The 27,403-nt window shown below is 35.4% G+C and overlaps 2 protein-coding genes across 2 annotated transcripts in view; one reads left to right on the forward strand and one right to left on the reverse strand.

Moving 5' to 3' along the window:
• Positions 1–25,374, forward strand: part of AVEN (apoptosis and caspase activation inhibitor) — an 88,298-nt gene extending 62,924 nt beyond the window's left edge. Inside the window, exons 3-6 of the mRNA XM_058806962.1 lie at positions 15,351–15,421; positions 18,882–18,977; positions 20,502–20,862; positions 21,478–25,374. Of these exons, the coding sequence (XP_058662945.1) occupies positions 15,351–15,421; positions 18,882–18,977; positions 20,502–20,862; positions 21,478–21,596 (647 nt within the window). The 3' untranslated portion in view covers positions 21,597–25,374. The remainder of the gene's footprint in view (positions 1–15,350; positions 15,422–18,881; positions 18,978–20,501; positions 20,863–21,477) is intronic.
• RYR3 (ryanodine receptor 3) overlaps positions 21,819–27,403 on the reverse strand; it is a 149,606-nt gene continuing 144,021 nt past the window's right edge. Inside the window, exons 102-106 of the mRNA XM_058807672.1 lie at positions 26,666–26,822; positions 25,487–25,551; positions 25,283–25,383; positions 23,706–23,757; positions 21,819–22,918 (exon numbers count right to left, since the gene is read on the reverse strand). Coding sequence (XP_058663655.1) covers positions 22,823–22,918; positions 23,706–23,757; positions 25,283–25,383; positions 25,487–25,551; positions 26,666–26,822 — 471 coding nt within the window. The 3' untranslated portion in view covers positions 21,819–22,822. The remainder of the gene's footprint in view (positions 22,919–23,705; positions 23,758–25,282; positions 25,384–25,486; positions 25,552–26,665; positions 26,823–27,403) is intronic.

Raw genomic sequence — 27,403 nt, forward strand, 5'->3', positions numbered from 1 at the left:
ATACAAAGTATTTTAAATGAAAAAGCAGAGATAACAGAAAATTTTTTTTCTTCAGGCTTAAAAAAATTGCATTTACTTTTTGTCTTAGATGATTTTCAATATCCTGTAAGTAATAACTAGAATATCCTGTAAAGTTTTCAATTCATAAAAAAGACCTTTATAACTGCTTAGAGGGTCTAACCTTAGGAACTAAGCTCTAATGGCCCACAGGGAGAAGAAATCAAGTGTCATCAGCGAGGTTGGTTGTCATAATCTGAGACCATGAAGTTCATATTTCTGTTCTCAAAATTAATCTTTGACTGTCATTTCAGTGACAAAAGTATGTGAACTAAATTTTCTCATCCCTCATCCATTTTTTCATGTTCCTCTCCAAGGACTTAGTACCCTGAGATCAAAACTCCATTTTAACAGATACACTAGTTCTCTATGTTATGCCTAGGTTTTAAATGAAAATTATAGCTTATACTTAAATGTCATATGCTTCAGGAATAGAAATAGATGCTGTTAAAACTTTAGATTTCAATGAGTTCTATTTAACAATGTGAAGTATTTTTTTCAATAAAAGTTACTACTGTTGCTTTTTTCAGTAAAACACTAGGCACTAATATTTAATTCACTGACTGATAGAATAAAAAATACATTGAGAGTTTTTACATAACCCATTGTTCTTTCTGTTTCTGGGAATGTAAAACATCTATGCATCTGTCGGTCTTATTTGAGCTGATAATAGAACAAAGCATTAGCTACTTTCATTTAAGTTTTAATAATTGATTTTGTTGCACAAAACAGTGGTATTTCTTGCTCTCCTGTAACTAAAAAGTGTTAAAGTACCTGTACCTGTTTAGAGAAGCAATTATAAAATTGATCAGTAGACAATTATCTGATGAACTTTTAATACAGGGATATTCATTATCAGATTTTTGGGGCTGCATTCTCTATGTGTTTAAAATCTACAAAGAGTCCTAGGAAGGTCAGCTGACACAGTGTTCCCCAAGTAGCACACCTTGGATTGTAGGTTTGATCTTAACTCTAGCTGCTCTTCATAATCGTGTACTCATAAGAAAAATGGCCTCTATTGCTCATAGAGAACCCCAATGAAGATCAAAGGAGTAACAAGCCACAAAATGCACATACTATTTCCAGCTGTTCTTTCCCTAATCTTATGAATGTGTCTCACTGTAAAGTTATTCAAAGAGAAAATAAGCCCTTATCATTGCAGCAGGCGTGGGATTTGTATCTTCTTATCTCAGATGAGGAGACTGCTACTTCCTGCTTTCAAAGAAAGGAGGTGAATACAACTGAGGGAATGATTTCATCTGGTGTGTTGTATTCACATTGGTCACTGTTTTATTTCCATTATCGGATTAAAAGCAATACAAGAGGTACCTACTTTTTTAAGTGCTGCTCTAGCCAGCAAAAAGCTTTTGGGATCTTCACTTGGGCTATGTTACAATACATTAAGCAGCTGTACAGGATGCTGCTTTTACCTTCCAGTAGCTGTGAGAACATGGAGGAAAATGTGACTCATGTGTGTTCTGCCAGGCTGTGCAGTTGTTCATATATGAAGATGTCTGGCTTATGAAAGACACTTCCTGTGAGCAAACTCACAGACTGCTGAGAATGCAGTCATTAGTCGGGTATAAGAATCTCAAAGGTAGCAAAGGAAGCCTGAAAATACTATGTAGATAAAGAGGACTACCTTTGTTTTTCCTTTGGGTAGCCTCTTACAAAGACCTTTTGACTATGTCGGCCCTGTAAAATTTATGGCCACAATTCTGGGCTCACAGAAGCATGAATAAATGCACTGTTAATGGATGCCAGACTGCACTGTGAAATCAAGTTTGCAGTTTCCAGTATGAACTTGGCCACCTTTAAGGGTGTGTGACCTCTTACAGACATGTAGCACCTCATGCAATAGCTTTTTTCATTATTTATTTATAGACATGGAAGAAGCAAAATGAAAAAAATCTACAGGCTGGATGAGTGCATTGTAGAGAAACTGTATAGGGGGCTTCTTTGAGAGAGCAACACTTTCCAGAATTTTGGAAGATAAGCTCAGTATGGAGTCACTTTTTTATGACCAAATCAGGTGATACATGCTTTTCTACCTTGAGCTATTACTGTCAAGTAAACTAAAGTTACTTATAACTTAAAGTTGGCCTAGCAATTTTGTCTGAGTTATTTGAAACATGTACAATCTATATGACTGATTCTCAGGATATACCTGATAACAGAAGCTCGAGGAAGCAATTTGATATACTATAACCAATAAAATCTTACTCAATTTGAGTGAGAAACATTTTATTACACCTACTAAATTCAACTTCTCTAATTGTAGAAAAATCATGCAAGAAGACACACTCAGATTAAAAGATTTAAATAATAATGTAATCAGGATCACATTTCTCTTTGTACTTAACATTATCAAGTACATTGGATTATGCTTTCTCTAGGAAGTCAGGAACTAGCATATGTGTACCTAGCATGTATGTATAGTTCTCTCCAGCAGACATGCACATTTTCATGTTCATTTACAGCAGTACTGTACAGACATAACATTTCTCATTATACCAAAGTGATGAGAGTCAAGTCATGAAACTGGCTCTTTCCTAAAGACATTCATCTGCTAAGCATGTTCCTTCTACATCTCTTCATCAAAGATACTTCCCTTACATCATTGAAGCAAAAAAGCCTTTCTTAAATGTACAATTACTGAACTTGGTATTACTGAATTCAATTGCTGGTTGTAATTGACCTATTGCACTGTACTTTAGTTTTCTTCCATATATTCTGTGATAATTAAAACCAGATTTACCGTTTTTATTCAGAACAAAAAATTCAGGGCAAGTTCCTTGATTATTTGTTTTGGGGTGTTGTAAGAAGCACCACCTCCAATACCTCCTGGGAATTCCTTCTGCTCAGCCCAGAGGCCCTGGGGTCTCTCCAGCTCAGGCTGATGGATGTGGCTGTTGCTTTCCCATTTGCAGGTTCAGCCAATAGTGAGGATGCGTCTGACTTTATGCCAGTCTAGTGATTTTTATCTTATTTTTATTATCCTACTTAGAAAGTCTCTTAGTAAAACACAGACATGATAAACACAGAGATTGCTCATGAATTCAGTAGGTGGCATTTTCCAAAGTTTCCTAGTGTGCATTTTGACAATCATAGAAAGAGAGCTTGTTTCTAAGATGATCAATTGCCAAACAGTTTTTTTTATTCTTCTGAACTTAATAAATTCAAGTGAGGATAATAATATTTTTCAAAAGTCTATTTTAAATGAGAGTAATTTTCAGCCTGTATTGTCTTTATTTTTATAGAACCAGAGAGATGCATGGCTTTTTAGTAGTTAAAGTTAGGGGTCTTTTTTGGTATGTATGCTTTTCTTTACCTTTTTTTTTTTAGGTGCAGTACTGGTAAATTACTAATCCTGGCTATTGTGCTACTATACAGTGTAATGAAAAAGAAATTCTAAAAGCACAACAATCTGTTGATCACTAAGTACAACAGTATGACAGCCCATTGTACTGTACTTCCTCCTGACATTAGTCCAAATATTTCCCCACCATGACCTTTGAGGGCATAGGAAGAGTTAAGTTTTAGTTTCAAATATATCTAGAAATATGTGTCCTTTCCAAATTCTGTTTTTTTTTCTTATCCCTCCAATAGTTGCTAATTCTTAGTTCTGAGTCATCCATCAAAACCAGCCTTGCAGTATGTCTAGTTTCTTCACTGACTCATCATGGATTTGATGTAAGGTAAGGAAGCTGTAGCCAGCAGGTTAGAACAACTCACCCCTCAGAACCAAAGATGAATAAAATGCAAGTGAGCTTTGACAATTCAAGTATATTTTTAATTGGATTTTCAGAAAACCCTTGAAATCCCCATATGTACTATAAAATTTAATTACTGCAATTTAGTTAAACTGACCTGAATGGACTTTAGTTTTTTACTTGCAGATCTTTGGTTGATTTTTTTTCCCCCTATGTGATGTGGAATCCAGTGGTGACTCTACACAGTCTCATGTTGCTTTCATCACCGTTTTCAGGGTCCAAGAGAGGTAGTACATAGGACCAATGACTAAAAATCCTGAATACAAAGTTCTCTGAGTAAAGAAATTAGGAATGGATAAAATTGTGTGTAGTTGAATTGAAACTCAGCCTTGAAATTTCTTTTTTTGTTTTCTTAAGTTTAAGTTTCACTTTTTATATGTATCATTTGATTGACATATTATTCTAGTTTTCATATTGTCACTTATTTGTTAATGAATTGAACTTCTGCTCTATTCTGAATATTTTTTAGTCAGTGTGACAAAATACTCTCCCCTGAGAGGGCTCAGGTACCTTACTGCAGTTTCCTGTTGTATTCTCAAACTTAAGAACCTGTAGAAGTTTGTGTAGGAAATATTCATTTCACTGTCACTTCTGTGTCTTTGAAAACACATACAAAAATGTGTTGTGGAAGGAAAATAGACATCAGGGAACTGCTTCTCCTATAAATCTCCTCATGGTATTACTGGACAATTATTTTGTGCCTCTGAGTAATTTGAATCCTGTCCCTTGAACATTGAGAGATATTCAATGGGAATGCAATAGTCCAGAAGATTTTGTGGTTTGAAGTTTATTTATTATGGTGATCAATTTATTTATTCACTTCTGAAATAATTCAAAGCCTAGCTTTGCTGTTTAAACTCAATTTTGAAAAATTTAGAACCATTAGTAGAACACCTGCATTTTGTATTTGCACTAAGCAAAGGCAAGATTGATGATGTGAAAAAGGCAAAGAAAAATTAGTTCCTCCCTTTGAGAGCTGTGGATTGTTGTAAAGCAGAGCTGTTTTAAAGTTGAGCTCTACTGGTTTATTTTTTAGACTCTGAGTGGTTAATTAACTAGGCTGTCGTTCATTCAAACCTTTTATCTTTCTTTTTTTCTTCAGTAGCCAAAACCTTTAAGTGGTTTTGAAATGGTAACTGAAGTATCAGGCTTCAGCAGGAAGATGTGTTTTTGGTGGTGGCAGGACTGACAACAAATACTGCTGTTAGATCTTAGCATTTGTATGATCTTAGATCCTAAGGTGCTTTAGAAAGAACTGTTTAAGCCTGTAAACAGGCTATATTTGACAAATACAAGAACTGACACTGTAGAGCCAGATAGATTTCTTGGTCACAATGGAGAGAGGTTTTTTTCCCTTCCATCCTGTCCCAGTACATTCTTTCACATAAGAAAATTGTTCCCATTTTGGGGCTGACCTTCAGAAGTGCTAAGCCTGTGGAAAAAACTTCCTCTGGACTATCTAAAGAGAGTTGAAGGCTGTACATCTTAGGCTGTGAGTAGAGGCCTAAGTGACCTTGTTGTCATCCTAAAAAATTTATTGAATCTGATTCTTTTCTAGGCTCCAAAGCTTAAAAGCAAAATGAACAAAGGTGTTTTACAAATGTTCATTTTAAAGGTGCTGACCAAAAGCATAAGTGGTATTAAAATCCTGAATGTATGCTTAGAGAAAAGGTCTTTTTGTTTTTCATCTGTGGGAAAACACATGGGCAGGAGCAGTATCTTGGTGGATACTTTTTCTTATTCTGTGAACACTATTATTTTTCCTTTTTGCTTGTGTATCATGAAGATTTGTAGCTGCTAAATATCTTTGACCTATTCTAAGAACTTTTCACTGTCTGCTAATTCTTCCTCTCAGATTGCTAACTGAGCAAAATTAACATGCCCAATAAGGCAAAGCTGACTGAAGACTTTAAAAAAAGGGAGGGGGAAAAGGAAAAAAAAAAAAGAAAACAAAAGAAAAAAGGGAAGCATTCTGAAACTCCTGTAAACAAAAAAAATGTTGTAACCTTTTATTTTGAAGTACATATTCAGAATTAAATCAAACAGAATAATATGTGATAAATGTCACGTATATTTCTGTGCACAGTGAAATAGCAATGCAATTTGAAAAGGCAGAGCAGAGAATAAAGAGTATTTTCTGCATGATTCACAGATCAGTTCCTGCTAAAGTAACAAACTCATTGATTAGCACCTGCTTATTATGTTTCAAGTAGACTAGAGGGGCTTAAAATACCACAGTCATGATCAGAAATTTGGAAGAATAGATTTAAACAAGATTAAAAGAGAAAAGAAACCCCATAAACAGGGCTAGAGCAGAACAGAGTAATGAATGAATGAGGCGGGGGAGGCCTTAGCATGACATTAAAATAAATCATGATGTAATGTCCTTGGGGGCCAAAGTTGTGCAAGCCATTTTTTTTAACTCTATAGAACTGGGTAATAGAAAAAACACTAAAAATACAAACAACAGAAAGGAAATATGTCTAGTGAATAGCTGGGATACAGATGATTTTTCAGTTTAGCCAACATTACCAGATATGTAATGTTCAATATCTTAGGACTTGAATTTTGATATCGATATGATATTATTTAATAGAATGTCAATAGTGTGATGGAAACTAAAATCTTCAAATCAATATTTCAAAATCAAAATTAAAATGCACATTTAATTTTTCTGCTCTTTGAATACAGGATATCATTAAATAAAAATCAATACTTTTGCATTTTTCAGACCAGAAAAACACTGTGTGTCAGTGGTAAATACATAGCCCAGATGGTATTTGTCATCCAGAAAACTGTAATTCTCCATTCTGCACCAGAAATTCTTGTTTCTTAATTTGTGGGAGAGCTGAAGGTCTTGTCACTTCCATACAAGGAGAACTTGCATAAGAAGACTACAGGATTTGTTGCTAAGGGGCATTGTAAGTTATAGAATGTAGAATGTTCAAGACAAAAGCACAAGAGGTTAGCATGAGGAGTGCTGGTGGTTTCTGTTGAGCTAACCCATCTTTATTTACTTATGATAAATTTGTTGGAAAATCCCTCAAGGTACCTAATACAAAAGATTAGCAGAAGCTTGCATGTGGCTACAATTTCCTTTTAACATGGCACAAAGAATTGTAAATAGTAAGTAATTTTTTTTTTTTAATTTTCACTTTGCAGAAGAACTCTTAATTTCTTTTAATACAGGTTTTGAAACTTTGCATTGACCCTTGCTCTGTAGCAATGGGAAAACTCCACTGTAGGTAATTATAAAAAGCACACTTTTGTAAATTTTGGACAAAGAATATATTGACTTTCTAAGTCTTTGATAAGACAAAGCCAATATGCTGTTTCCTTGTATTTTTCACCACAAGTGAAGATTTACCAATCTGCTGTTAATTTTAATTTGATGTTCAGAATTCTGTGATAAGTCAATCCACTACTGTCTTTGGAGGGATATGAGTAACTTGCACACACAATGAAATGCTTTCCAGACTCTTGCATGCTTATAGAACAGGAGCTTTACAATATTTGCTATTTGCTAATTGTTATCCTTGTCATTTTATTAACATTTCAGAAGAAAATTCTCCTGTTTTCTAAAGCTACTTTTCTTATTTCATTAAAAAAAATCTGGCAAGTTCATGTTAGTACTATGACTTCTCATATCTTGCAGAACCCCCCATAAATGCAAGAAAGCCACCAAGCCTCATACTCACTGTATCAAACTGCTTGAGTATTTTTAGGCCTGCACATTTGTGTATAATTTATGAATACTTTTGAAAGATAGTCCCATAGACAGAGCATAATGTACCACCTACATGAATAGTGAATTATGCTTTAGGGAATGATAGTACTAATTTGGATGTGATGATATTAAAAATAGTCAGAACAGCATCATAAAGAATATTTATTAATCATACTATTATATTCTTTGTTGTAAATGTTCTGTCAAAAAGAAGGAATCAACTGTAGCACTTAGAAGAATCCAGATTTTTTTTCTGTTTTGAAATTCTAATAATGTGAGGGGTGTCAAATTACATGTGTACTTCCCATTCAACATTAAGAATGGTTTTAAATGCTTAAACTGGAAGTTTGAATGTTCAACTGTCAAATGTATTGTAAACCGCTATGATTTGTCTGCTGTAAAATTTAAAGGAAGAGGGATAGTGAAGGAGAAGTTTTCCAGTGTTCATGTGGCATGTAAGGACTGCAGATATGAGATTTTTTTTCTCTAATTGTGTCAATTAGTGGTTATTATTGCAATTAAAAATTAGCAAGCTGGTTAAAATTTAGTATTTATTAATTTTGTTCATTGTTTTCTCTAAGATTACTGTCTTGGGAGTTTGGGCATTTTTTTCCTAAAAATTGATTTTTTTTGTGGGTGGAGGTACAATGTGGAATAAAGGTGACTTATTTTATATGTTCCTGCCTTTTCTGGACAAGTAAGCTGTGTAATGAATTTCAAAGTTTTCAGAAAAAATGTTCTGACAGCCTGCTTACAGAAAACAGTAGTAATGCTAGTGTAAATTTATGCAATGCAGCTAATCTTAGCTACCTAAGAGCAGTGTATATCTAAGTGCATGACAGGTTTGAAGTTCTCTTAGATGGAAAATTGTAAGAATAAATCTGGTCCAATGATGTTCTCACCTCCTGGATGCAATACAGCAATGTGTTTGTGGGCACTGCTCACACAGGAGATATAGTGAACAATAATCCTAATGAAGAATAACTGGGGGGAACTTTTCTTAAATAGGACAAGGTAAAGAACCTAGGCCAATGAGTGCCAGTCTGCCTCTTAGCAAAAGCTCTTGACATGCAGTTTCTGTTTTTCTTTCTTGTATCTAGCATGAAATGAGGTATCTAAACAACAGTAGTAGTTTTATTGTGGTTTTGAAACACGTTTTACTTAAACTTTGGATTTGGAAACACTGCAAAAATTGGTCTTTGTGTGTAATTTAGAAAAAAATGAAAACCTTCCTACAGAAGGACAGAAGTTTTGCTGCCCATTGTGGGATGTATGTTTTAGCTACTCAAAATGTAAAATCTTAGAAGGATAGGATGATGAATTATTTGCAAGCTGTACAGTCTAAAGTATCAATGAAGGGTGCTGTTTCAGCTTTAACCTCTCTTCAGTATAAAACTAAACTGTTCATCCAAAGTCTCATTTTGCTTTTAAAGTGGTTGTGTAAGCTTAGAGGTGCTGTCTGCTCCAAGGTCTCAAGGCAGTAGATTTGCTTACTAGAATGCATAGGAGTGCATCCTTCTTTGCTCTTCTCATCCTTCAGTGCCCATTCTCTGTGGCTGCCACACAGTGGTTCCTGTAAATAGGCAGGGTAAACCAGGGATCTTTTGGGATGACTGTCTTTCATTCTGATTGAATGTTATTCCTCTTGGATTCTTTTCTTTTCATGATGTCTCTTCTCACAAGCCAGAATTAAAGAGAACCTTGTGCCAGCAAATGCAAATGGATTCCTCTTTTGGGTTCGGCAGTTTGACGTTATGCAAATCTTTCTTTGTGGGTGGGAACCTTGCCATTTCTTCTTTTCTTCCAGTGTTGAATTTCAGCTTTGCATCCTGATATGGACCTGTGCTGGACTGACAGTAGTTGCTTATATGATGTTGAGGAAGGCGGTGTCTTCACAAAGGGCCAGATCATTAGTTCCTTAAGCTGTCAGTCTGTGTGGAACACAGACTCTTCTGTTAAGCTACTTTTTCCTCTGTAGGATCTAGTCTTATCAAAATACATGACTTTTCTCCCTTTTACCCAAAGGAGTTTCTGTCCCTACCCCTAGGAAGAATCCCAGATTTCATTGATCTTGTGTATTTGTGCAGTAATTAAGCTTCATTTTTATTATTAAGTTATGCAGCAATCTTTTTCTTTTTTTTTCCAGCCTACTTGAATGATACTGCTCAAAAAACAGTATTCTCAGTGGATTTATATACTTTGTCTAATATTGCAAGTTGGCTGCAGTGACATTTAAAAATCACTAAGTATGTTATAAATTAATGGCCTCAAAAAAATGACACTAGAAAATGTCATAAAGCATCAGGAAAAATGTAAATATTTAAGGTGACTAGCTTAAACTTAATGAAAAGTTTAAGCTTACCTATGGGGAAATCAGTTAACTTTAACCTTAAATATAATTTTATTATTTATTCAGTTAAAAAAAGTGAATACTGTAGGAGATGGGATTGGTGCTTACGAATAAGGCTACTTACCAGGCTACTGTAGTTGAGAGAAATCTTGAATATACTTTTTTGTTCAATGCATTTTAGTTAATTTTTTGCATTTTTGCAGCATTCCAAAAGCTATAATAATAATGACATAATTAATAAAAAATTATGTATGAAAAATAGTGATAAATATAAGGAAATGTGGAAAAAATACAAAAGGGAAATTTGCACTGGCTTGAAAGAACATAGCTACAGACTAAAAATAAATTTGTGAATTGCCTACTTTTCCTCCTTATTTTTCTTGCAGAAAGATAGCCAATTAAGAGACTAGTAAAGCTCTAAAGGTAAAAAAACCCTAGCTATTTGCTTTGGTTTGGGGTTGGTTCTACTGAAGGAGACCCAAGGTCCATCTGGAGACACCTGAGCTAAGGCACCTGAATGTACTATATTATAAGCTACCTTCCCACATACTTTCTTGACCTGCAATAGTTTGTGTCAGAGGGGCACATCTGAGCCAGATGTGCAAGCTTTGTGTTTAGAAATAGTTATCCTAAATCCCTCCTTGTATATTGTGCTGTCTGCACTATCTGTTGGCATGGAATCCCACAACCCAGCTTCAGGTTATAAAGATTTGCCACATTTTATCTGTTTTGCATCGGTTACCTGCTGGGTTTGTTTGCTGCCTCTAGGTGAGAGGAGACAATGAGCAGTTAGTCCCCATCTGCCCTTTTTATGCCTTTCCTGGTTTTAGATCTCTTTCATGTTCCCTTGGTTCCCCTTCTTTGGCTTAAGGTACTGAATTGCTTCTGATCCAGAATCTGTTCTATGCCTGTTCTAATGTTACATTTTTTGAGACTGGGCTTGGGAAACCAAGACTCTGCACAGTATTTGAGGTAATACATGGTAGTGGTCTAATGATGTTCTGTCTGCTGTTCACTCCTGCCTTTTTTAGAGTTACACAGAGTTTGCTGCTTTGCACACAGAGAATCGCACAGGTTGTTTCTTTTCATGTGAAAACTTGCAATTTACTCTTTTCTTTCTACTTTAAGATAATTATTTATTCATACAAAGCCTCCTCTTCTTTTTGCTGCTCTGAAGTCTTGGGTGGGAAAGGGAGTGGGATGTCAGTGAGAGCTTTTGGAAGTGCATGTAAATTATATGAACTAGATCCTGCTTATGTGCATAATATTTTGCTTCCTTCAAGAAGTCGTCTTAGATCACACAGATCCTGACTCTTGTGAGCCTCTTCTTTAGTTTTTATTAATATTTGTTTCCTGGGAGATTTTTTTGTGTGTGGTTTTGGAATTTTTTCTTTTTGAACCATTGTGTATTTTGGTATTTGTTGGCTTCACCCTGCTTTTCATTTGAAAAAATTTGTATCTGTCTTTGATTTCAGTAGGCTGCAGTTCATTTATGCGTTAAATTAGTTCTGTTCTTCCTGAACAGACACTCTGTTCCAGAACCAGCATTGATTTCAACAGATCCTTCTCACTCCTTTCTCTGTGACACATTTTAAATTTTGAAGACATCATTTAGCTGTGGTCAGATAATCCTGCTGTTTGGTCAGATGTTTTTATTTTAAAATGTGACTAGTAGTGTTGCATAGTTATGCCAGGGAAATAATGTAGAATATTATTCTTTTTGAATCTGGTTAAAATGTCTTGCAGTGCAGACTCCTTGCTATCAGTATTCTATGGAGATGCTATCAGTATTCTATGGAGATAAGCTGGAAGAGTTGGGGGATTTCAGCCTGAGGAAAGAGAAGACTCTGGGGAAACCTTATAGCACCTTTCAGTAGCCAAAGAGGGCTAAAAGAGAGATTATGATTAAAAAGTGGATTTAGAGTATAATATTTGCACTTGCAGCACTTCTTTACAGCCATGGCAATCTTAGAAGGATCATGTTAATTCCTTGCTATTCTCATCCTCCAATTTAATCTCTAAGACTACAGAGTATTTTTCTTCTGTCTTCAGTAATGTTTTATGTGATTGAGAGAGGTTTTAAATTAACAAAATCATTCCACTAATAGAATTTTTCCTCCTGAAAATGGGTCTTCTTCCATTCTTTTCTATTTTTAGTCTTTAAATTTCAAAATGAGAAAATATTTATTTTAGATTACAGGTAGGATGTGTTTTGATTCTGCTATTCAGTGAATACTTGTAGGAAAAGATGATTGGGATAATGAAAAGCTGAAAGATACCTTTTATTTAAATAAATTGATGTAGCTTTATGATATATTTGAGTGGTAGGAAAGCATAGTTGGTTTAGTTCTGCCATTTTCATAATAATTTCACATTTTAAACAATAAACAGTATTGTTTAATATGTGCTTATCATGACTGTTACCAAAGACCATGTGTAAGCTTTACTTGAATGCATTATTTTCATCTACTCTGTATTTGAAGGCCAAATGATATTTGTAGGTAACATAAAAATTATTCTCAAGAATAAGAGTTTTTTATGTTGAAAGTAACTCAAGAGTTATTGCAAGTGGTTTGATTACTATTCATGTAATAAAAGGTTATTTTCAGGGTAAAGGAACTTGTGAAAAGATAATTGGTTAGACTAACATTCTCATTGACATAATTTGCATTAAATATGCTACTGTGAATTGTAGTTATGCTTTTCCATTTGAAAGGCATGCTTTGTTAGCCTACTTAAAGAGTCTAATTAAACTGCAGTTTCAGTCATACTCTTTAATTCAGCAATACAATATCAAGCTGAGAATCTGTGATAACCAACTCTGTGAGTGTGGACAGTCATAAACCAGTTCTTGACTCCAGTGGATTTTCCACATGAAGTAGTTTGATTTAGCTAGTTTACATCTGATCATTCTCTGATACTAAAAGCATTTAGCTAATCCTTTAGTTTAATTTTATTATTTTATAAGAGTAGAGAAACCTATGTCCTCCTTGATGCAGTGTGAGCAATAACTAGAGCAGTCTTGGGAATATTGGAAGAAAGTATATTGGAAGGAAGACTTTGAGGACCATTTTGGTTTTGGTAGGACTTCTTTGCAAATTTAACTAAATAGAGCCTTTAAAATATTATCTGTTAAAACATTAATTTGCACATTTTCATACCCATTTTAAAATCAGGAGACTAATATTTTTATTTCTTTAGTTTTCAGAATTAATTATTATGTATTAACAGTACTCTTTTTGAAACAGAGGCATTTATTTCCTCTTGAGCAATGAAGGGGGAGTAGTGAGTCAGTAGTGAGACAGCTGTGAGTGCTCAAGTTAAGTGTTTGCATGTGCAGATAGATGCATAAAGATATAGAGTCTTATTTTTCCACATTGCTGAGCATCCCTAGAAAAAGCTTGAAACTTTTTACTGTATGAACTGAACATTAACTGTAAAGTTAACCACATTATTAGATATCTAATTGTTAATTTCAGTGCTTATTTTTAATTACTGGCACTTGCACTGTTTGCTAGGGGCTGTTTTCAAAACAGTTCTCTCTGACGATGCTGAATGTAAACTAAACATAGCTGACCAGGCAAGGTTCTATATCCCCACAATGCTGCTGAGCCATGTTAGATAAAGCAATTGAAAACAAAGAAATACATATTCAAGCTGGACATGGTAATGGCCTTAAATATTTATACAAATGTTCAGCTGAGAAGGTAACTTTCTTGCTGTAATGGTACTGAAAACGATAATGGTGGACATGCCAGGTACTCAGTGTTGCTAGCATATGACTATATTTGCATACCCAATCACAATACTTGAAGTGCAATGAACTAGAAGTGCATGTTAGATATTAAAAAAATTTTTAATTCCAACTGAAGGATGATTAGATCTGTTGTTTCTCATTATTTGGCAAAGAAATAGCCAGTTCCTGTGCCATTTTGCTGCTTATTCCTTTTTTTTTTGCATAACAGAAGTCAGCTGATGCTTGCACTATTGAGTGAAACTGCTGGAAGGTTGCACTCTCCTACATTTTGGGAGAAGCAGACAATGTAAAAGAAACCATTTTGGGGAAGGCAGATTGTATGTTCAGATTTTGTATGCAGGATTAAGGGCATGATTCAGGAATCATCAAAAGTATGAATGGCAGTTAGGACGTAGGAGCCGAATTAAAACTAGATGATCAATTGTTGGTAAAGCCATTGAAAACTTCCTCTAGGGCATTCATTCTTTTTTAGAGAGAGCTCTAGCTTCTCAGCCAGCTGCTGAAATAAATGACAGTGATTTACAGATGATCACAGAATGGGTCATGGGTTGGAAGGGACCACAGTGGGTCATCTGGCCCAACCTCCCTGCTCAAGCAGAGTGGTCCCAGAGCACATGGCACAGCATTGTGTCCAAATGGTTCTTGAATATCACTACTCTCTGGACAATCTCCCTGGACAGCCTGTTCCAGTGCTCACAGGAGAGAAGCTGTTCCTCATGCGTTGCTGTAACTTCCTGTGCATCAGTTTCTGCCCATTGCCTCTTGTCCTATTGCTTGCACCACCAAGGAGAGTGTCTTGACACCCTCCCTTCAGATGCCTACAGAGTGATGAGATCCCCTTTCAGTCATCTCTTGCAACCCTAATCTTTCATGTTTCCTCTGTCACAGACCTTACTTATTTTTTTGAGTTACTGGAGTTCTTGTATGTTTATTTCAGGAAATAAATTTGTGGGTCTGTCTTCTGTAACGCAGCATAGGACTGTTATTGCATAAATACTGTATTTCAGGCAAAAGGATAGTAAGAAAAAGTTTCTACTGGCTTGAAGGAATGTGATTGGTCAGAAGATTCTGTAATTATGTATTTAACTTAATTAGTCCTATTGAAGGATTTTTTTTAATTCAGTCCTTTTTGCATATGAATTGGAATTTGGGGTTCAGTGTGTTTTTCTGATGATGTGCTGGAGGAGGGAGTAGTAGGAACAGAGAGACTATAGCTACCAGACAACAGGAAATCTTTATTTGGCTTGTACAAAGTGATTTAAAAGAATATTTATAATCCATTTTTAGAAATATTCCCATGTTGGTAAGGGAAAATCTATGTACAAACTTTCAAAGCTGTTCATAAGACATTCACGCCATGAATACTGTGTGTATTCCTAGTATGTTGTCCAGATTGGACATTTGAATGAAAATCTTGCATGTTGGCATGGCACCTACATCTCATCATTCAGTTTTGTATTGGTTGCCCTTTTTAGTGCTGTTTTGCAATAAGTGATTAAAAGACCTATAGAAGTTTGGCACAAATAAGTTTAATATTGTGAATACAAGCAGCATTAATATTAACTGAAAATTTTTGAAGAGGTGAGATTTATTTCTTGAATTTACTTCTTTGGGGTTGGGAACTTCAGAAAAACATCTTTATTCTTTCTTAAATATATATAAATATTTTTTGTTTCTTTTCCTTAGGAGATTCCTTTACACAGTTTCGATTTGCTGATGAGAAAGAATGGGATAAAGAAAGTATATGCCAAAAGCAGGTAACAGAATAATCATTTAAATGATTTTATATAGATAATCACCTGGGACTGAATATCTAGGCAGTTGTACTTTCAGCAACAAACTCTTAATACAATAATAGCACTCTTTATTTTGTATATTTTTATCGACTTCTCTCTAATGCTGGAGGCTCTTGTCCTTGGGCATTGTCCTTTTCTTCTAGTGAAGACTAATCAAAGCCTCAGGCTTGGTTTTAAGTTATGTTGGGAGGAGAGAATAAGAAAGGCCTCCAGTGAAGAGAAATATGACTGTCTCTTTGCTTTACTGACACAGGAATTCAGCCTTCCTTTTTCAGCTGTATTCAAGAGAAAAGAGTTTAATAGAATGACTATAACAAAACCTGTAGGAATATATTCATATGTTGGACTGCGAAGCGTTCTAGTTCCTTCAAATAACAGCTCCATATCCTCTGGTTGAAACATCATGCCCTATATAATTAGGACACCAACTAGATTTATTGTATATGAATCCTTTGTGCTTGAATAAAAAGGAGGGTAGCAGTAGAAGTCTCCTGTTTTCTCTATCAGGATGCCTTAAAGTGTCTCAATCTCTGCAGCTATCTTCCTCATCCAAGTCACCTAAATTTTTGCAAAATATATTATGAAAAGTCTTCCAGGCTTTTCTTAAAATTGCTGTGAAACTCTGCTTGAGAGTCTTTTGTAACATCCACATGTATTCAAATTTTAAAGATTTGCTATTTATTTTCTAAAATACTACAATAATTATTCCCTGGGAAGTGGTATTTAAAGATAGTTTAGAGTTGCAAAGTCAAATTAAAGTGAGGAACTGAACCCAAACACAGCATTTGTCTAAACCACCACCTGTTTCTTTAGTGGAACACAGGCTTTCAGTTACTATTTTTTCTTATCGGTTCTTCCATTCCTAGTGTGCAGGATGGTGTCAATATCCCAAATATTAATTTCTTCATAATTTCCTCAGAGGATTTTCATTATAGCATTTAGGTGATTAGAACACAATAATTAATTCCTAATGGCTAAAGCCATTGTGAGCAGACTGAAGCTACATATTGTCACCATTACCCTTCCTTTGATTTCTTATTTTAATCCAGAATCCTGTCCCAGATGGTTTCACAGCATTATCTAATTTTCCACATTGTCTCTGATCTTCAGCCTGGTATCTCATGTTTTTTTATGACCCATCTTTCTTTTCCCTGTAAGGGAGATCCAAGTCCAATTTTTATCCTAGATACCATTTGCCAAATTCCTGGCCTTTGCCTCTTAACTCACCTATTTCTAGGTTTTTTGCCTGTCTACACATTATGTACAGGATTAAGAATTTTATACTGAAGTATATTGGTTATGAGGAAACAGAGTAAAGCAGAAAAGACATAGAACTAGTTGCAGAATTATTAGATATTCCTCATTCTCCATCTTTTGTAGGAAGCAATAGCAAAGCATCAGTTTCAAATGTGGAATGGAAATGTTACAGTGACATCAACAATAACAGAATTTCAATTTATTAAGAATACTGTCTTTCATTTTCACAAAAAGTAGGTTTACATTTGCTCCATTTCATATTGATAAAATGCAATAAAAATCATGGTCTCATTCATATCATGGTCTACAATTGAAAAAGCACAGTTATTAGTCATTTGGATTTTTCAATAAAAAATGGTAATTCCAGCAACAAAGTATGCCTCCACAATTCTTTTGAGCAAATAATGCTATGTGCCATGAAGTGTTCATAATCTATTAAGTACTGCTTTTTGTCCCTTTGCTTTTTATTAGAACATCACTTTTAGAGAAGTCTCTACTTAGATATCAAATTCCTTCTTCTATTATGTTATTTCTCAAAATTCCCCTTTTCCTTTATCCTCAACATTTCCTCCTCTTTCCTATCCCCACTTTTTAACCTTCATTTGCTATGTTCATTCATGTTAATATTTTTGCAAATATACATAGCTCCTCCAAAATGCACTTAAATATTTGTTATTCAATTATACTTTCTAGAATTTTTTTGTGTTTCAAGATTCAAACAGTTTCCTTGTCTTTTGCAACTGTGCAGAAGCTACATTTGATCCTTAATATCTATCAAAGTAACTGTATTTTCTGCACATCTAGTTCATTGCTGGGCAATAAGAATTATTTGCTGAAGACTTTCTGAGGTTACTTTCACCAGTCAATCATTTTTGATGGTGATCACTAACCCATTGTAAAATGAAGTTCCCAGTACAGAAGATAAGTCTTACATCAGTTACTTTTTTTTAGTCCTTTTATTCACATTAAAGGATACCAGAACCTGTATTTGAATACAAACCGTTGAATCAACTGCATTGTTTCTTTTTAAAATTTATTTTAATTTTGTAAATATACTGTCAGAACACACTATGTCTTTGATGTTTGCTCTTGCTTCATGTGCAGGTGTTAAGAGCCTGTTAAAAGGTGTTGACTGGCTTTTGGAAGCAGTACGAATTTCTTTGACAAATCTCTGATGATATGTCACAAAACTCTCCTAATTTATGAGTACTTGGACTACTAAATGTCTGTGCTAGTCTACATCATATTGAGAGGGACAAATTTTTGTCTCTTAAAGTGAGATTTGGAAGCAACTTTTCTACTTCCATGAAAATACAGACAGAGAGCATAGACTGAACTTAAGCATTTTGTTGTCAGATTTTAAAATACGTGATGGATATCAGATTTATCTTTGCCAGTTTATCCATGGTGAACATGTTCAGAATATTATGTTGTACTCTGAGCTTGAAATCTGTTTTGAAACTACTGAAATCTGGTCTGTTCTGTAGAAACTACAAATGTCGCTGGTCCATTTTGTGTGATTTTATTTTTTAAAAAAGGGTCAAGAGAAATGGCAACTTCAATACCTGTCACAGTAATAAAATCTCATTTAACAGCAGTAGCATATCTTTCTCCAGCGTCATTTTAGAAGTGTTTGTAACTATACACTTTGTTGCTTTTGGAAGTATCAAAACATTTGAAAAGATGGGGAAGTATGAAGAGGCCTCTCTTGAGACAGTAAATTTAACTGCACAGGAGCTGCATGGGATGATTGCTTAGCAAGTAGTGGCAGCTCATTAAATAATGGCATTTCACATTGCATGAAATCTTCACAGTTCAGAAGATGTTTCAGTTGGGAAAGCTTCTTGTGCCATTGTCAACTTCCTGAACTATTTCCTATTTGAAATTTAAAGATACTGTCTAAGGAGCATTCTATTTATACCTGGTTTTTTAACCTTAAGTGATTATATGCATTTTAGGTGTTTTTATGTTATTATTTAGCCAAGTTGCTTCATAAAAGTGTATTTTAAACTATTAATTTGTGCATTCCATTAAATTCCTTGAATGTATGTGATAGGAAAATGTAATAACTGATTTGGTGAATGGTTTTGTGTTTTGTTGGTTATTGTGGTTTTTTTTTTTTCCCACCAAGTATACTTTACTTATATGTTTAATTATGTTTCAGTTTTCTGCACTTTCTGTTGACTGCCAGTCTTTGGTCCAGGCCCTTCAGGAATTGCCTCTACATCTGAGGCTGAATATAGCTGCTGACCTTGTGCAGGTAATGCTGTGAAATTTCACAAGAAAATGCAACCATTTTAGGAGAAATAATGTGTGTGAGAATGATTAGTCTTCAAACAGAAGTAGACTGTATTATATAAGTAAATGCATTCATTTAGACAGGTGTGTCAAGTGGCATGTAATGAAGGATACCTCTCTATTGACATATTTTGTGTGCCTATTTGGCCTTAAACAAAATCTCTGGATGTGCAGTATATTAGAGGTTGAGTATCAGAATGTTTGACATGGAATGATTGCACTGTTTTTGTGTTTGCTTCTCTTGTTAGCAGCTGTTAAAAGTTTGCACCGAAATTTTTAAGTGCTTTCACATTCTTCCTGCTAAGTATACTAGTTGTGATTTAATCTTCTACATCACTAATATCAACAAACATGCTTTTCTCCATGAACCAATCCTTAGAGGTAAAACTGTCAATTGTACAGGTGAAGAAAGTGTCATTTATTCACCAGTGGCAGGATAGCAACAATATTAGTAAAGTGTTCCTTCAAACTGTGAAAAAGAAAATACTAATGTAAGAGAAGAAGAGCCAGTGAGACTTAAATATAAAAAAAAATTCTTAAAAGGCTCCATTTGTCTAAGGAAAAGTATGGCCCTTACAGAAGGATTAAGACTAGCCCTAGGGAGAAGGACTTTGGGGATGTTTGTGAATGAAAAGCTCAACATGACTCAGCAATGTGCGGCATGTTTCAAAGGAAACCTGACCATCAGATCGGGAGAGGTGATTCTCACTCTCTGCTCTGTTCTGCTCTGCCCTGGTGAGATCCCACCTGGTGAGTTGCATCCAGCTCTGGGGTCCCCTGCACAGAAAGACATGGACCTCTTGGAGTAAGTGTGGAGGAAGGCCACAAAGTCGATCAGAGAGCTGGAGCACCTCTCCTGTGAAGACAGACTGAGAGTTGGGGCTCTTCAGGCTGGAGAACAGAAGGTGCCAGAGAGACCTTAAGCACCTTCCAGTACCTACAGAGCAGAGCTGGAGAGGGACTTTTCACATGGGCATGTATAGATAGGACAAAGGAAATAGCTTTAAGCTAATGGTGGGTTGTTCTAGATTAGCTATCAAGAAGTTCTTGACTGTGAGTGGTGAGGCACTGGAACAGCTTTCCTAGAGAAGCTGTGGACTATCTATCCCTGCAAGTGTTCAGTGAATGCCAGGTTGGATGAGGCTTTGAGCAATCTGGATTAGTGGAAAGTTCCCTGCCCATTGGCAGGCAGTTTAGAATAGATAATTTTTAAGTTCCCTTCCAAACCAAACCATTCTATGATTCTGTCAGTGCTAGTGTTAGCATACATTCTCATATTCTATAATAAGAGATAAAAGGAGTTTGTATTTTGCATTTGCTATTGCAAAAGTATCAAGATAACTTTAGTTTTTACTCCTGAATTTGATTCTGCTCAAATTTCCTGTACCTTATCAAGTGTAGCAAGTATGAATTATAATCTGAATTAGACAGAATAGTAATAATAGATAATAATTATAAGGACTCAAGTTCTTTCTTGTACTCATAGGCATCAACACCTCTAGAGATCCCACAGATGAAATCTAAAATTTTTGAAGATGGGAAGAAGAGAGAGCAGCTGTTCCGGCAGTCTCTGGCTCAGAGTGAAACCGGGCTGGTCTCCCATCCTGTTGGTAATTCTCTTGCTCCATCAGAACCTGGGAGTAAAAATGTCTCTAGGGCAAATGCAAGAGAATCATTCCAAAGAGTCCATCCACTATCAAATCAAGACACTGACCATTTGGATGAAGAACTAGATCGTCTCCTGAATCTAGAGGCTCCCATTAATACAGAAAATGGACCTGTGTCGGGTACATTATCCTGCAGCATATCAACTGAGAAAGATTTGAAAATGGATTGTAAGGAAAATGGTAAGCTTTCTCCCCAGCATGACCTTATTTAATTTTCACTGGTCTCTGTTTTGGTGATGTTTTTGAATTTTTGGTTAGCAAGTCAACAGTGCTGCTATCATAATTTCTGTCAGACTGCATTTCATTTATCTGGGGCTGTGTTCTGGCCCGTTTGTTCATTTTCAGTTTTAACTCCTCACTAACCTGAAGTTTTACCATTGTCAGTTCACTTAAAACATTAAGTGAAATTCCTCTGCAAAACAGCATTGGGCTTATGATTTAGCAAAAATTTAAATTTAAAAAAAAAGTGTTATTCTAGTGAGTGTATTGCTGTTTTATTGCAGGGAAGATAAAGTATTTGTATCAACTTTTAGTTCACTGGGCTAGTAGTGTACAGAAGAATTGACAACTATTTCTGATGGCTTCTCTAAATTCTCCTTTCAAACTTTACTAGCATTGATTTTACAAAATGAAGTTTAGCATGGAAACTATTTTTGGAATATGACTTGCTTTTCTTCAGGAAGGAGAGATTGTGTTTAAATACAGTCAGTTGTGCATTGAAAGCAAAATTATACAAGACAGAGGTAGTATTGCTTGCTTTCCAGATTTTCAGTCTTCTTGTTTTTGCTTCTCTAGAGCCTTTAAAAGTAGATATGCCTGAAGAGAAAAGCACATCATCACAGCAGCAGCAAAGTACATCCAAAGATGTTACTGAAGAAGAGCTTGAAGATTGGCTGGACAGCATGATCGCCTGAAGCTCAAATTTCCTCATATGAATAACTGAATATAGCAAACATTATGTAGAAACTTGAATCTTTCTTTATCTCCTTGTTATTTCCTTTTTCTGTCTGCCAAATGCCTGTTTTTCTTTGCTGGCACTTAAAATTTTGTGCAACCAAAATGAATTTAGATAAGATTGAAAATTGTTGGAGACAAATGATATATTAGAAAGGTCTAAAAGTTGTGATAGTGTTTTCTTTGCTAAAAAAGCAGACTACAATGCAGAAATAAAACAGTTATTTCAGCTTGTACTTGCTCTCTGTAGTCCTTAAAATAAAGCTGTGGATGAACAATGAATATATGTGTGTTTAGTTACCATTGTCAAAAAACTCTGTGTTGTAGAAAAATGGGAAACAAGACAGCAACAGTTATATTTGGTTTATAATACTTTATTGCAGTGGGCACTTTTTATTAGAAGAAAAAAAAAGCATAATCCTAGCAACTTCTACTTGCAGGTGACCACAGAGCATTGTTTTATTTTGGCCTAAGATTTAAATTGGGTTCATTTTCATACAGTGTATGTCTTTTAACAGCAGCATCTAATAAGCTGTTATTGAAGGTAGTATATAAACAAACTTTAAGTGCAATTTGATACAGAAAGACAGAAAAGCAATACAGTTAATGGGTCTGTTCATCTAGAACACTAACAAAAAGTTTGCATAGCTATGTCTACAGAGGTTTTAAGGCACTTCAATGTTTCAAGGTTGACAAAGTGAAAATGATTTCTTTTTAACTGCTTAAAGCTTTTCAAACTGTATCTTGATACATTCACTAGCAAATACTGTGGGGAAAAACTGGGCAGCAGTTAGTTGAACTATTTTTCTGAGGTACAGTCTCTGATGTTCAAGTTCTTCAATGTCAGATGTGCAATTAAGATGCCTTTTAGCCCTTTCAACTGTACTGCCAAACACCAGCTTAATGATGTAGTTAAAAAGTTGTTATAATTTTAGGCCATGTTTGAACTGGAAGGCTTAAGTTAATCTGGCATAGTTTTTGCTAATTAAAATTCCAACAAAAGACCTGTTTCATATGTGGTAGGTACAAAAAGCCTCTGAAATAGTGTCAAATTTTATGTGTGTCTTGAACTTTGAAGACATTTAAAGCAAATACAAGCTGTGAAATTATGCCGTGAAAAGAACAGATTTTTTTTTTTGTATACTGGATCTTAGCAGTTCATGAATAAATAATTTCTTTTGTGATATTAGCCAAGCTGATCCTCATACTGTTTTCGGAAGCAGTCCCCTGCCGGGAAAAAATCCCAACATCTTTCTTGGTACATCTTCCACACAAATGATTCCTGAAAGTGAGAAAGAGTATTTATTTTACCAGTCACTGTGCAGTTAGTGCTGTAGATGAACTTTTAACAATAACCACATATTGTGCCTGCTACCATGGAGTAGAATTTATAGACACTGGAACTCAAGATATTGTAACTCAATGTTTATAAGAGTTTTATACCTCTCTTAATTCAGTACTACTGAAATTTAAGCTCTATTAGTAAAATATCAAAGTATAAATTAATCAATCTCTTTATATCAGAGCAAACCTGTTGACAAATTTGTATATAAGCAAATGTATTTTGCTTTGAATGGAAAACAAAGGTAGTTCTGTAGCATTTGCCTAAGAGCTTCTTATTAGAGAGAAGATATAATTAAGTTCTAGTTATTTTCTTATTTGTTTACCTTTAGGGCTTAACAATGCTAATATATGGTCACCCAAATGCCTATCTATCTACACATATATCTAGATTTTGACTATCAATATAGTAGCTTAACTACTTAAGCCTCTTGGCAATAAACTACACCTGGTGCATTTTCTTTTCAGAGCTAAGATGACAGTAAGATTACTACTAACTGACTTCTGACAGAGTTCTCTGCAGTGAAGCAGTGCAGCATTCCCCCCTCCCTTTTGTTTTAACCCTTCTTTTCTTTCACTGGCAGTAGCCTCTTGGGGAGATTGGCATCATCCACACTTCTCAGTGGTACATCAGTTCCACCTGCTGGTACACAGCTACAAGGCTTGAGAAGATAAACATGTTGAAAGATAAGCTTAATGGTTTTGCTTAAGTTTTATTTTCTACTCACCTGGCCAGTATGTTCAGTTTCATCCTTGTTAATTAGATACATTAAGAAGAACCTGAAACAAGCACATGAAGTGGGTATTAATGGAGGAAACATGATCTCTCTGCCTGACCTTTTCTAGTCTGGGGCTTGTGTGGAAGATAATGCCAACCAGCAAAGCAATGACACTACTAGGCATCTAAAGTGCTTAATTTAAGGGAGCAAATTCTGTCCTGAAGCATGTCTCCTGTGAAAGTGCTAGCAGATAAAAAATCTGTAGAAGCAGAAAAATGCAATTTAGCATTTCCTTCGTTTCAGTGTGAGGAGCAATACCTGACTTAGACATATGCCAATTCTGAGCACATATGCTCCAACAAGTCACCTTGGAAGAGGTTACCATGGCTACTGCGTGAGAAGTGTGGTAAATAGTGAGCTGCACCAGGAGCTCTGAGCACTGCTGCTGTACGGCTCATAGGCTGAGCCTGTCCTTCCCCAACACCTGAGCTCAGTCAAATGTTGAGAGCTTCAACTCATTAGGAAGACTGTAGAGAGTCAACTGTGGTCTGTTTAGAGGTAACTAGTCATGATTGGTCAGTTTTGGTGCAGGGAATTTGGAATGAGGCTATGTGCTTTCATTGTGAAGGAAGGAAAGTACACTGATTTTAACAGTTGTCTAATTAAAGGGAAATCTGATAAAAAGATGTTCACTATATATTCTATTATGAAGAAAATGGCCATTTTTAATTTACGGTGAATTAGAGGTTCCCATGTAATAACTAACCAGTTTGATACAGTAAGAAAAGCTTGGATGTTACAGACTAGTAAAACTAGAAGTTCAGATGCAGTATTCCAAAGCCAGACTGCTATAAGATTTCACCAGCTTCTCCTTTCATTCTACCAGTGCAATTCTTGTATAATTAATTATCTTTGTTGTATGAATAACTAATGCAACAAGAATAACTTTTTTAATATCGTCTTACTAATGAAATACTAATGTCCTCATTTACTAATGAAAGTGGAAGAGCACTCTCTTGGGAGTTTGATACAGTCTATCAAACAGGGATACAGGGAGTTGATACATGTGCAGCTCCTGAGTGCTTCAAGGTTTCAAAACGCTCCACTGCCACTGAAGAACTATAGGAATGGAGTTAACTATTCTTTGGAGCTTACCTTTGAAGAGCTTTCTACAAGTGCCTTTATTTGCTTTGTTTTGGTTTGGGTTTTCTTTTTTTTCTAAAATGAAGCCGGTTTTCTCTGGTCTCATCAGTATTACTAAGCCACCAGAAGTCACAACCAAAACTTCCAAACTAAAGCAACTTAATTAAACTGTTCCCTATCCTTCCCCATATCTGGCTTTCCTCCCAGCAGAATAAGGAGCTGATGTGCCTTCTGGTCTTATTCTACTAAGGTACTTCATGTGCAAGGTGAGCACCTTAAAAGTAACAATCAGTATGGAATAGAGGAGGGGAGACCCCAAAGGAGAGGAAATGTTCCTCAGTTTTCTAGATTTCTGGCTTGGGATTTTCAGCAATGTGTGCACCTAAATGACACTACATCTGAAAGGTCTCTTTATCATAATTCCAATTGTAAAATGTACTTACAGGTAGTTTGCCAAGTTATGTTCTTGCAAAGTATGTGTTTCAAAGCCGTGTGGAGTTGTGTCAAAGTAGTCATTGCCGATTCCACAAATAAAGCATTTGGTCTGAAAGCAAAAGTTGTGGTTATAGATTAATTTTAACTCAAAAACACTAATTGGTGACAATCTGGGTGAACAAGAGCAATGAAAAATGTAACGTGCTTCCTACCTCCATGTCCTCTCTCACTTGTTCTTGCTGGTCTCTTAATTCACCAAAAGCATCAATAATCAGACCTGTTTCAAATAGAAAAGTAGCAACACTTCAGTACTTAGCAATAGTCATATTGCAATTAATGTCATTCCTCCAGTGTCTAGAATTTAGTGTACTTATACATACAGGCACAATCTTGAGAGTGGAATGACTTTTTTGTCCTTTGTTATTAAAATTAATATTATCTATTAATATATTATATAAATATTATTATTATTTAATAGTTCATTTAACCTTACACAAACTCATCTCTTTTGTTCCCATATATGAAATTAATTTTCACTCTCCTTCTCATTAAACTCTTATATCCCAAGTCTTTTTCAGAATAGACAGCTCTGCTCCCACAGCCCACCTTGGACAGTTAGTGAGTCTGCTTCGCATTTGAAGTATTACTCCTCCACTTTCAATGTTTTAAGAAAAGAATTGGATAATTTTGGAGACTGAGACATTTGTAACTTTTGCTCAGTATAGATGTGCTACATTTTTTTCTTTGCCACAAGGTTGCCATGAAATAGTGTGGTTTTTTCCATCAGCCTTAAAGAGTTTATGCAATGAGTGTTGAATGCTGCCCATCACCGAAGAGGGGTCTTGGTTGCTGCAAACCACAACTGCAACCCAATTAAAACTGAAATCAGCCTCTGAAGAAAGGAGGAAATGGAGGAAAGTTTTCTGCAGACACATTAGACATCAGGATGTTAAATGGCTATGTGCCCATGGTGACTTTCTCCATGTCATTTACTCTTTCCAACTGGAAAGTCTCCATTCCCCCAGGCAGCTGTGGTGATTCCAGGCTAAAAGTGAGAAGAGTGTCTTCAACAAGTTCTCCAGAGTTTTAAATGCTTAGTATAGGAGAACAGCGCTCCTGCACAAGGTTCATTATTGTTGGATAGTTACCAACGTGTTCATAAAGACTGCAACCCACCTACATTACATTCCTTGTGCTTTGACTTTGTGTAGTACTTGGGAAAAGGCATATTATGTATAAATTAATATAAAATTATTGCTTTCAGAAATAAGGATATTATGAATTCAGGAATAAGTCTTTACAGCAATACTGCTAAATTTACCTCAAACATAAATATGGTTTTCAATGGTGAATTAATTTTGAACAATGTCTACTAAGGTAAGTGATGGTACCTTGAATAATGGCCAGTAGGATAACAATGACAAAGAAGAAAAATGTGATGTCAAAGACAATTCGGTACATTTCATAAGGGTCTCCAGCAGGATCCTCAATTTCATCTCCAATGCCACCACCAGCTCTTACACCCACATACATGTGGAACAGGTAACACTATAAAAGAGAGAGGAAAATTACAGATACATTTATCATGAACTATTCTTTTGGGATTTTTTTTTCTTGTTTTTCAAATTATTCTGCTCTGCTAATTCTCTTGACAATTTAAGTAACAAACAAATAGTAACAAGAAGACATAATATCATTCCTCATGTATCAAGCACAGTGCACCAAAAATCTGTTACTGTCTTAACTAATGTGATACCACCTTCAGGTACACTTACTAAGAGGGGGAGTTAGCATCAGCTGTTACCTGCTCCTCCCTCACTGGGTCTTATTTCAGACTGAGACTATTTTGGGGTTATTTTTCTTGTATTTGTAACTGTATTCAACCATATTCTATTCCTCGTATTGATTTCTAAGGTTCTGTCTTGCTCTGAGTAAGAAGAAGACATCTTTTAAAGTCTTGCAGTGAAGTTTAGCAATGTGGAAAATATTGCCATAAAATGAATAGGGGGATATCCACAAGTAGATCTAGCTGTTTGTAGGTTTCTATATAAATTAATTTTGCAATACTAGATGTCTGATTTATTATATTGTAAATTAGTTCTGATCTGTGAAATGACCTTTGTTCAGTT

Source organism: Ammospiza caudacuta, chromosome 6 (genome assembly GCF_027887145.1).
Source record: "Ammospiza caudacuta isolate bAmmCau1 chromosome 6, bAmmCau1.pri, whole genome shotgun sequence".
Taxonomy (NCBI): Eukaryota; Metazoa; Chordata; class Aves; order Passeriformes; family Passerellidae; genus Ammospiza; species Ammospiza caudacuta.